Raw genomic sequence first — 11,839 nt, forward strand, 5'->3', positions numbered from 1 at the left:
AAAAAAAAAACACTGTTGCAAGTAATGGAAGAAAGACTCAGCCATTATACACACACACGCAGCATGGTTTTGTGTTATAGATCATGAAAAGGAATAACTCTTCTTTTCCCACCTCGCCAACCTCCAGTCCCTCGTCCCTCAGCACCGTTTGTGGTCTTTTTTTATTTTTTGTGAGTGTTTCGACGTTTCCAGTGGTTATGTTTTTTAAGTGCCTCGCTAATACGCCAGCCTTTGGGCAGCTTCATCGCCTCTAAACTCTTAAGTAAGTCATTCAAGTCCACAAAACGTGTTTCCTGTCATACTGGGCATGTGTTGCTAGATTGGCTGCAACAGCTAGTTGTAAGTTTTTGTTTTCCAGACGCTCTGTGTCTCACCTCCACTGGCTCTCGAAGAAGAAGCTAACGAAAGGCACTTTGGACAGTTATGCAGAATCGATGATGTGGCGCCTGGTTTAAGGTGAGGTTTCGAGAGAGGCAAGGAATATTTCTTACCTGTGGAACTGTCGAAATATTCACCATGTCTCAGAATGAGGTCCTCAGTGAAGTGGAGCCTGAAGACCTTGAAATAGAAGAACTTTTATCACCTACATACGATAATGCACGAGGGAAGTGATGCCACTAAGGAGACACAGGAATAGCGTCGGTTACGTTCAGAACAAATATATTAATACTGACTCGGTATTTTAAACTACAAAGCTGTTGCTGCACATGTAAATCACAGTCTGCCAGAGATTCAGTACTGTACACAGCCAACTTGCTCTGCTATAGAAAGGGTTCACGTCAACCGAAATCACATTGTTACCGAACAACTAGACTTTATGCTAAATTAAACAGACGACACGTTGCTCATGCTCTCTATATTAAAGCACACGTACTCCGAGACAATCTCACTGAACGGTAAAGACATTGAACATACCTTTGTATTCTGTGTAAGCTGGAAATTTTCGCGGTGTGTTGCAGTCAGCTAACCATTTCTGTTTGAGTTCTGTGCTTTTAGGAAACGAAAACACCGCCACCCGCAGCCCATTTTCCTAATCTTCTCTCCCACGTGGCACACAATACTTGTAAACCATTTCGTATGACGACATTGAAACTTCAGAACTGAAAACAGACGTATTTCGGTAGATCACGTCTCACGATGAAACAGTACATTTTGAAATCAACGTAAACGGTAGACAAAGGTTTGTTTACTGGGTACGTTATCCAACATTGGGACTATATTCCGAATTGCTTGTACAGATAATTCTACAGATATTAATCACATTACTATGCACCGCAGATTTTTCACCGCATATTACTCTATAGCCGTCGTTCCTTTTTCTTGCAGTGCTTCATATGTTTATGAAATGAACAATCCGCTCAATAGGTGTGCTTAGTTGCACTGTACGTACAGCCACCAGTGGCTCTTGCTGTAATACAGATACTGCCGTACTACACATTTCCGTTCTATACCACGACGGCCACGATCGCTCACGCGATGTAATGCCCCCAAAAATTGCAGTAATCATAAGTATCATTCAATATACCTTGAGAAAAAGACGAGCTGCGACTAATGTAACACACGTTGTAAAACGTTTGACTGAGCAAGAAGCATGCCCAGGAAAAAGATTTAAGTATTAAAGTGACATATACCAGGCGTACAAATGAAAACAGAGCAAGTAATGGATGCTACTGCGAAAACTTGAGTTGGTTGAGATATTTTCCTGTAAAAGTAGAAAAAAAGGAAATTAAGTCGGCTGCGGCTGGTAGTGACATCTAACGGCGCGTTACGCAACTAATGCCGTGTTGCAAGCTATTGCCACGAGATGGCAGCACAATAGGCAGCTTTACAATTATTGTGCACGGTCGTTACTCGACGAAAGTTTCGACGCAGAGCGCGATGTCGTCAGGTTGCAGACTCTCACAACTCTGACCCCCGTAATTCGCACAGCAAACGTTAAAACCTGCGAAGATCCCCCACCCCACCCCCTACAGTTCCCTCACAACGGAAGACCGGAAACAGTACCCGCATTTGCGGTTTGGAGCCCGGGTGGTGTTGCTGCTTTGTGCGTCGCTTTGTGAGGGCGGAGAGCGCGAGATATTTTCGTGTGTCTTAAAATTATTGAGTGCGGATGCGCGTAATATTTTTTTTGTGAGTCTTTTTTTTTATCATTGTGATTACAGAATAGCGTTTGTGTAACTAAAATGAGTGCTTTTAAATGCGAAGTGTGTGGGCAAGTGTGTAATTACAGAAAGAATCTCTGTCAGCATGTTTGCAAAAACCGTCAACAAGAGCTGCCTGTTGCCACTACAACTACTGTAGCTTCTTATCAGTGCTATGTGTGTGACAAAATTTTTTCTCTTAAAAATAATTTGTATCGCCACCAAAGAAATATTCATGGTTTGCAGGAAGGGGGGTTGTTCTTCAAGTGTACATTGTGCCCATTTCAAAGTAGTTCAAAACAGGCTTGGATAGATCATTTACAAACTGCTCATCAAATTCAACTTAATTCCGAAGATCTGTAGTTCTCAAATGAAGACGAGTTTTTGCAGTGGAAAGAAGACACTGAACGCATGACACATTCAAAGTTTATTAAAACGCATGGGTCTACTGGTTCCACACATTATTATGGCTGCCATCGGTGAGGTAACTTTATCTCCAAAGGTAAAGGCACAAGACATCTTAAATTGACAGGCAGCAACAAAGTGAATGGAAAGTGCCCTGCAGAGATGAAAGTAACTGTACACGAAGGTGGAACATACCAAGTACATTTTGTGTCGACCCACATTGGTCACAAACAAGATTTAACGCAGCTGCCCCTGAGTCAAAACGACCAGGAAACCATAGCAACAGATATTGCAATGGGACTTCCGTATGACAAAGTTCTAGATAACGTACGGACAAGTTTGCAGGATTCAGACTTGCAGAGAATCCATTTGACTACCAAGCAAGACTTATATAACATTGCATCAAGCTATAACCTCTCCTCCAAGTCGGTCAGACATAAAAATGATGCAATCAGTGTCGAAGCTTGGGTAAAAGAAATGAACGAAAGTGAGAATCCATCTGTGTTATTCTATAAACCACAAGACTCGACTAGTGAACATCAAGAACTGAGGAGTGAGGATTTTGTATTAGTGATAATGAACAGAGCACAACGCGAAATGTTATCAAAATATGGAGAAGACTGTATCTGTATTGATGGAACCCATGGGCTTAACGGGTATGATTTCGAAGTGACCACTCTCTTAATACTGGATGATCTCAGGCAAGGATTCCCATGTGCATTTCTAATTTCGAACAGGAAGGACGCCGATGTTTTAAGTATATTTTTGCAGTACGTAAAATCACAGGTTGGACCAATTTGCCCCAATGTATTCATGTCTGATTTGGCAGAGTCATACAGTATTGCATGGAACAGGACAATGGGTGCTCCTAAAATGAGACTCTATTGTACCTGGCATGTGGACAGAGCATGGAAAACTAATATCAAGCGGAAAATTTCAGATCTGGATAAAAGAAATGAGGTGTATCGGCTCATTAAATCAGTGTCAATGCTGAGAAATGTAAATATGTTTCAGGAATCACTGCAAAAAGCACTGCAGAAGCTCAGTAGTGACCCTGACACATCAGAATTTGCTTCATACTTCAAGACACACTATGAGGGAAATGTGGAGTGTTGGGCCTACTGTCACAGAATGTATGCCGGTCTCAATACCAACATGCATATGGAGAGTATGCATAGGACGTTAAAGGAAATACATGGTAATGCAAGACAGATAAAACGACTGGACAAAGGCATATCTACACTAATGTCCCTAGTTACAGCCAAGATGTTTGACTGGCTTATAGCAAATGTAAAAGGGAAGGTCACAAGCAAAGTTCAAGACATTCATAATAAACACAAAACTAGTTTGTTAATGGACAAGGACCTCATCACTGAGGTAGATGGTGGTTGGGAAGTGCCATCCACATCATCTTCAGAGGTGTATATTGTTAAAGATAACAGAGTCAACTGTGAGTGCAAATTAAAATGTAGTGATTGCAATGTGTGCATACATAGGTATTACTGTACATGTATGGATTACAGTATTAGATTCAATATGTGTAAGCACATTCACACTGTTTGCCGAGATGACAGTGTCGGTGAAAATCCCCTGCAAAGTCCAGAGGTACTGGGTACTGATGTTGATGCCACCAGTGAGAGAGCAGCAATATTAGCTGAAGTAAGCACAAAATACGTTTCAAAAACACCAAAATCTTTGTTAGAAGGGAGACAGAAGCTTATTTCAGAGTTTTCCAATATTGTCAGTGGAATGACTGAGACTGAACTGCAGTTGGCCAAAAAAACTGTGTTATCCTTAAAGGCAAATGTAGGAGCTGTTCGAGCCCGAAACAGTTATTTCAAAGAAACAGATAAGGGCCAGAAAAGAAAGCTAATACCACAGAGGAGGCTGTTTCCTACCAAGAAGAAAACAGCACGTAATATTTCTCTGGCTGTTCCAAATGCTGAAGAAAGATGTGAGGTAGTAAAATCACTGCTGAATGAGGGTATGTATCAATTTTCAAGTTATTGAGTAGATACATTTATGTGTTGAACCTTGGCAGAGTAAAATGTAATTCACGGTTAATATACGAATTTGTGTTCAGTACCTGTCAACTTTGTGTGAATTATAATTTGAAATTTATATGCAGAGCTCGACATGAATCATGATGTTCCTGCAGAGCATAGTCGTGCCGTGCCAGATGTACAGCACAGCAAAACAGGTAAAACTTGATGGGATCCATCATTCTAAATATGTGTGGTACTACTATAATGTCCTCACACCAAATAAACATGTCATATTAAGTAAAATTTAGAATTTTTCTGCTCAGTAGCAATGCAGTGTGTTTGGAATCTGATGTAATAGTTACTTGCAGTACAGTATATGTATGTACTATCTTTCAGTACCTATCAATTTTGCCTCAATTGTCATATGAAATTTATTTGTAGGGCTTGACACCAAAAATCACTTGCATGTTGTAGAACAACCACACAGTATGTTATGGCAGTCAGGTATTTATCATGGTGCATCAGGTGTGTGTAAAGTAAATCTAATGGAGATAACATATCTGAGTATGATAATAATCTGAATTCATATTAATGTATATTCATATCTTTAAATTCTATTTTACTGTGTCTGCATTATAATATAAAATTAATTTACAGGGCTGGACATGAACCAGTTTGTTGCTGTGCAGCACAGCACAACAGGTAACACTTAATTGGACCCATTATTCTGAATGTATCTCATACTGCTCTAATGTTCTCATATCAGCTAAGGGCGTCAGATTAAGTAATATTCACAATGTTGTTGTTCAGTAGCAATGTAGTGTGTTAGGATTCTGATTTAAAAGTTACTTGCAGTGGAATATATTCCACCTTTTAGACCTATCAATTTTGTCTGTAAAATAACCCAAAAATTATTTGCAGGGCTTGACACCCACAATCAGGTCCATGTTGAACAACCACACACTATGCCATTGCAGCCTGGTGTTCATCATGGTGCATCAGGTGTGTGTAAAGTAAATCTAATAGAGATAGCATTACTTGAGTATACTGAAATCTGATGTTATATATGTATATTGATACTTTTATATTCTATTCTACTGTCTGGAATATAATATAAAATTAATTTACAGGGCTGGACATGAACCAGTTTGTTGCTGTGCAGCACGGTTATGCCATACCAAATGTGCAACACAGCACAACAGGTAACACATTAATGGACCCATTATTCCCAATGTATCTCATGCTGCTCTAATGTCCTCATATCAACTAAAGATGTCAGATTAAGTAATATTTACAATGTTGCCATTCGGTAGCAATGTAGTGTGTTTGGATTCTGGATTTAAAAGTTACTTGCAGTGGAGTATAAGCCACCTAGTAGAACTATCAATTTTGTCTGAATAATAACACAAAAATTATTTGCAGGGCTTGATACCCACAATCTGGTCCATGTTGTGCAACAACCACACACTATTTAATGGCAGTAAGGTTATCATCATGGTGCATCAGGTGTGTGTAAAGTAAATCTAATGGAGATAACATTATTTGAGGATAATGAAGTTCTGATTTGATATCTGTATATTGATACTTTTGTATTCTGTTTTTCTGTCTGCAATATTATATAAAATTATTTTACAGTGCTGGACATGAACCACATTGTTGCTGTGCGGCATTGTTAGACCACATCAAATGTGCTGCACAGCACAGGTAACACCTGATGGAACCCATCATATCAAATGTCTGTGATACTGCTCCAGTGACCTTATATTCTTTAACAATGACAAATTATATATGATCAGCACATCAGGTATGTAACATTGTTTTTTTAATTAAGTAATCCTATTTATTAAAGTAATAGTGTTTCATCTGACGACTGCGTGTCTAATATATGAAGATACCATAATGCAAACTTTCTACTTTACTCACCTTAGGCCTATACAGTTTCTAAAGTGGTAGTTGTGGAGAAGACAGAGTAGTAGTTGTAATTATATTCTTTCTGAACAGTAGAACTTCAATGCAGTGTTTACTTGCAGTCTGGATTATGCCATGTCAAGGAGCAATGAGGGAGGTCCCAAACATTTGGATCGACACTGATGTCAAGTCAGGCACCTTAGGATGCCACAAGAGCTGATGACGAGGACTGGGATACACTCAGCCTTATCTGGCCACCAGAAGGAGAGTGGAGAGAACCTTGGAATTCCATCACTTCAGAGGGGGCAATCTGGATCCATTCAGCTTCATCAAGCTTAGTGAATGGCCAGACAGGTATGTAATGGTATTGCAGTTAATAGGGCACAATATAAGGATGTTTTGATGCTGGTTTTTAGTCCAGTACATCATTATCAACCATGTAAATTGTTATTATTTGGGAGCAATGTGATATATCTGAATTCTGATTATATGCTTACTTGCAGTCCGGACTATGCCGTTATGCCATCTTGAGGACTAATTAAGGAAGTCCCAAACATTTCAAGCTTGGCACTGATGTTGAGTCAGCCCCTCAGGTTGCCTCAAGAGTGAAGGACCTTATATCCACAACTTCTGGACTTCAGAAGGCCAGGGCTAGGATCCACTCAGCTTTGCCTGGCTGCCAGAAGGAAAGTGGAAAGGAACTTGAGCGGGCTGCTGTGGCTGAGCGGATCTAGGCACTTCAGTCTGGAACCACATGACTGCTATGGTCGCAGGTTCGAATCCTGCCTCGGGCATGGATGTGTGTGATGTCCTTTGGTTGGTTAGTTCCAGGGGACTGGTGACCTCTGATGTTAAGTCCCATAGTGCTCAGAGCCATTTCAACCATTTTGAAAGGACCTTGGTATTCCATCACTTCAGAGGTGGCGATCCGGTTCCTTTCAGCATCATCAGGCTTAGTGAATGGCAAATCAGGTATGTAATGGTATTGCAGTTAATAGGGCACAATATAAGAATCATTTGATACTGGTTTTCAGTCAAGTATATCATTAACCATTATGTAAATTGTTATTACTTGGGAGCAATGTGACATATCTGAATGCTGATTAAATGCTTACTTGCAGTCCAGACTATGCCATCTTGAGGACTAGAGGGAAGTCCCAAACATTTGGAGCTGGGCACTGATGTCGAGTCAGACCCCATAGACTGTATCAAGAGTGGAGGACCTTATATCCCCAACATCTGGACTTCAGGAGGTCAGGACTGGGATGCACTCTGCCTTACCTGGCTGCCAGAAGGAGAGTGGAAATGTCCATGAAATATCAGCACTTCAGACGTCAGGATTGTGATTCACTCAGCCTCATCAGGCCTAGTGAAAGGCAAGTCAGGTGTTAATGGTATTTCAGTTAATCCGGCACAATATAAGTATTTTTTGATACTGGTTTTCAACCCAGTATAATATTAATTATTATTCACACTTTTGTTATTTGATAGCAATATGGCATGGCTGAATTCTAATTAAATCTTTATTTACAGTCCAGAGTGTGATGCATTGAAAGCAGATGGGAAGGACCTGAGATGTCTCCACCATTTGGGGTTCAGGATAGCATTCCACCCTGTCCTCTACAGCTGCGTCAGGATCAGAATTGAGAGGAACTGCAATATCTGATCCCAGAACTAAAGACCACTCAGCATCTTCAGGAAGACTCGAGTGTGTGGAGGTCATGCATCTATAATAAGTAGAATTAGGGACTGAAATGCTGTTGGCATGGCCAGGTCACTACAGTAATGCATGAAGTAAGTAACAATAATTCATGTAGTAATACACCAGATAACACTGCTTTTATCAAATTCCTATAATTTCCTGTATAAAACACAAAAAGTCATGACAAGTAAACATTTGTTAAACTGATACATTCCACATAATTATAAAGTGTCATAATCATGATCTGTGAAACAAATATTAATTTAATATCTAATGCGATCTGATGTGAATTTTATTTGCAGGTCCAGCCGTCAAGAACTGGATTTCTACAGCATCAACAACAGCCAGAGAAATACTACATGCTCTTTTCTTCTTGGTAGAAGACAGACTCCTCTGAGGCATAGACTTTCTTTTATGGCCCTTATCTGTTTGTCTGAAATAACAATTTTGGGGTCAAACAGCTTCTACATTTGCCTTTAAGGATAACGTAGTTTTTTTGGCTAACTACAGTTCCGTTATACATATATAAATTCAGAATTTCACTATAATCAAATAATGTTATCTCCATTGGATTTACTTTACACGCACATGACGCACCATGATGAACACCTGGCTGCCATGGCATAGTGTGTGGTTGTTCAACATGGACCTGATTGTGGGTGTCAAGCCCTGCAAATAATTTTTGGGTTATTATACAGACAAAATTGATAGGCCTAAAAGGTGGAATATATTCCACTGCAAGTAACTTTTAAATCAGAATCCTAACACACTACATTGCTACTGAACAACAACATTGTGAATATTACTTAATCTGACGCCCTTAGCTGATATGAGGCATTGGAGCAGTATGAGATACATTCAGAATAATGGGTCCAATTAAGTGTTACCTGTTGTGCTGTGCTGCACAATTGGTATGGCATAACCATGCTGCACAGCAACAAACTGGTTCATGTCCAGCCCTGTAAATTAATTTTATATTATAATGCAGACACAGTAAAATAGAATTTAAAGATATGAATATACATTAATATGAATTCAGATTATTATCATACTCAGATATGTTATCTCCATTAGATTTACTTTACACACACCTGATGCACCATGATAAATACCTGACTGCCATAACATACTGTGTGGTTGTTCTACAACATGCAAGTGATTTTTGGTGTCAAGCCCTACAAATAAATTTCATATGACAATTGAGGCAAAATTGATAGGTACTGAAAGATAGTACATACATATACTGTACTGCAAGTAACTATTACATCAGATTCCAAACACACTGCATTGCTACTGAGCAGAAAAATTCTAAATTTTACTTAATATGACATGTTTATTTGGTGTGAGGACATTACAGTAGTACCACACATATTTAGAATGATGGATCCCATCAAGTTTTACCTGTTTTGCTGTGCTGTACATCTGGCACGGCACGACTATGCTCTGCAGGAACATCATGATTCATGCCGAGCTCTGCATATAAATTTCAAATTATAATTCACACAAAGTTGACAGGTACTGAACACAAATTCGTATATTAACCGTGAATTACATTTTACTCTGCCAAGGTTCAACACATAAATGTATCTACTCAATAACTTGAAAATTGATACATACCCTCATTCAGCAGTGATTTTACTACCTCACATCTTTCTTCAGCATTTGGAACAGCCAGAGAAATATTACGTGCTGTTTTCTTCTTGGTAGGAAACAGCCTCCTCTGTGGTATTAGCTTTCTTTTCTGGCCCTTATCTGTTTCTTTGAAATAACTGTTTCGGGCTCGAACAGCTCCTACATTTGCCTTTAAGGATAACACAGTTTTTTTGGCCAACTGCAGTTCAGTCTCAGTCATTCCACTGACAATATTGGAAAACTCTGAAATAAGCTTCTGTCTCCCTTCTAACAAAGATTTTGGTGTTTTTGAAACGTATTTTGTGCTTACTTCAGCTAATATTGCTGCTCTCTCACTGGTGGCATCAACATCAGTACCCAGTACCTCTGGACTTTGCAGGGGATTTTCACCGACACTGTCATCTCGGCAAACAGTGTGAATGTGCTTACACATATTGAATCTAATACTGTAATCCATACATGTACAGTAATACCTATGTATGCACACATTGCAATCACTACATTTTAATTTGCACTCACAGTTGACTCTGTTATCTTTAACAATGTACACCTCTGAAGATGATGTGGATGGCACTTCCCAACCACCATCTACCTCAGTGATGAGGTCCTTGTCCATTAACAAACTAGTTTTGAGTTTATTACGAATGTCTTGAACTTTGCTTGTAACCTTCCCTTTTACATTTGCTATAAGCCAGTCAAACATCTTGGCTGTAACTAGGGACATTAGTGTAGATATGCCTTTGTCCAGTCGTTTTATCTGTCTTGCATTACCATGTATTTCCTTTAATGTCCTATGCATACTCTCCACATGCATGTTGGTATTGAGACCGGCATACATTCTGTGACAGTAGGCCCAACACTCCACATTTCCCTCATAGTGTGTCTTGAAGTATGAAGCAAATTCTGATGTGTCAGGGTCACTACTGAGCTTCTGCAGTGCTTTTTGCAGTGATTCCTGAAACATATTTACATTTCTCAGCATTGACACTGATTTAATGAGCCGATACACCTCATTTCTTTTATCCAGATCTGAAATTTTCCGCTTGATATTAGTTTTCCATGCTCTGTCCACATGCCAGGTACAATAGAGTCTCATTTTAGGAGCACCCATTGTCCTGTTCCATGCAATACTGTATGACTCTGCCAAATCAGACATGAATACATTGGGGCAAATTGGTCCAACCTGTGATTTTACGTACTGCAAAAATATACTTAAAACATCGGCGTCCTTCCTGTTCGAAATTAGAAATGCACATGGGAATCCTTGCCTGAGATCATCCAGTATTAAGAGAGTGGTCACTTCGAAATCATACCCGTTAAGCCCATGGGTTCCATCAATACAGATACAGTCTTCTCCATATTTTGATAACATTTCGCGTTGTGCTCTGTTCATTATCACTAATACAAAATCCTCACTCCTCAGTTCTTGATGTTCACTAGTCGAGTCTTGTGGTTTATAGAATAACACAGACAGATTCTCACTTTCGTTCATTTCTTTTACCCAAGCTTCGACACTGATTGCATCATTTTTATGTCTGACCGACTTGGAGGAGAGGTTATAGCTTGATGCAATGTTATATAAGTCTTGCTTGGTAGTCAAATGGATTCTCTGCAAGTCTGAATCCTGCAAACTTGTCCGTACGTTATCTAGAACTTTGTCATACGGAAGTCCCATTGCAATATCTGTTGCTATGGTTTCCTGGTCGTTTTGACTCAGGGGCAGCTGCGTTAAATCTTGTTTGTGACCAATGTGGGTCGACACAAAATGTACTTGGTATGTTCCACCTTCGTGTACAGTTACTTTCATCTCTGCAGGGCACTTTCCATTCACTTTGTTGCTGCCTGTCAATTTAAGATGTCTTGTGCCTTTACCTTTGGAGATAAAGTTACCTCACCGATGGCAGCCATAATAATGTGTGGAACTAGTAGACCCATGCGTTTTAATAAACTTTGAATGTGTCATGCGTTCAGTGTCTTCTTTCCACTGCAAAAACTCGTCTTCATTTGAGAACTACAGATCTTCGGAATTAAGTTGAATTTGATGAGCAGTTTGTAAATGATCTATC

General features: G+C 39.5%; 2 protein-coding genes across 2 annotated transcripts; one reads left to right on the forward strand and one right to left on the reverse strand.

The window, feature by feature from the left end:
* The first annotated feature begins 2,708 nt into the window (after positions 1-2,708).
* LOC126212611 (uncharacterized) lies at positions 2,709-4,556 on the forward strand. Its single transcript, XM_049940041.1, has one exon. It carries the CDS (start codon positions 2,709-2,711, stop codon positions 4,554-4,556), a length of 1,848 nt encoding a protein of 615 aa, XP_049795998.1.
* Positions 4,557-9,017: 4,461 nt separating this feature from the next.
* Positions 9,018-11,580, reverse strand: LOC126212612 (uncharacterized). The gene is made up of 4 exons (XM_049940042.1): positions 9,759-11,580; positions 9,543-9,614; positions 9,233-9,316; positions 9,018-9,100 (listed from the first exon to the last, which is right to left on the reverse strand). Exons 1-4 carry the CDS (start codon positions 11,578-11,580, stop codon positions 9,018-9,020), a joined length of 2,061 nt encoding a protein of 686 aa, XP_049795999.1.
* Between the last annotated feature and the right edge of the window lie 259 nt (positions 11,581-11,839).

The sequence above is a fragment of the Schistocerca nitens genome, chromosome 11 (assembly GCF_023898315.1).
Source record: "Schistocerca nitens isolate TAMUIC-IGC-003100 chromosome 11, iqSchNite1.1, whole genome shotgun sequence".
Classification (NCBI taxonomy): Eukaryota; Metazoa; Arthropoda; class Insecta; order Orthoptera; family Acrididae; genus Schistocerca; species Schistocerca nitens.

Bases quoted from the DNA above. Each gene is read 5' to 3' on its own strand.
- LOC126212611 (XM_049940041.1), top strand. From the start codon at position 2,709: ATGAAAGTAACTGTACACGAAGGTGGAACATACCAAGTACATTTTGTG.
- LOC126212612 (XM_049940042.1), bottom strand. From the start codon at position 11,580: ATGAAAGTAACTGTACACGAAGGTGGAACATACCAAGTACATTTTGTG. The intron at 9,615-9,758 runs GTATGTATCAAT...ATTTATATGCAG, and splicing joins AAAATCACTGCTGAATGAGG to AGCTCGGCATGAATCATGAT. The intron at 9,101-9,232 runs GTGTGTGTAAAG...ATTAATTTACAG, and splicing joins TATTTATCATGGTGCATCAG to GGCTGGACATGAACCAGTTT.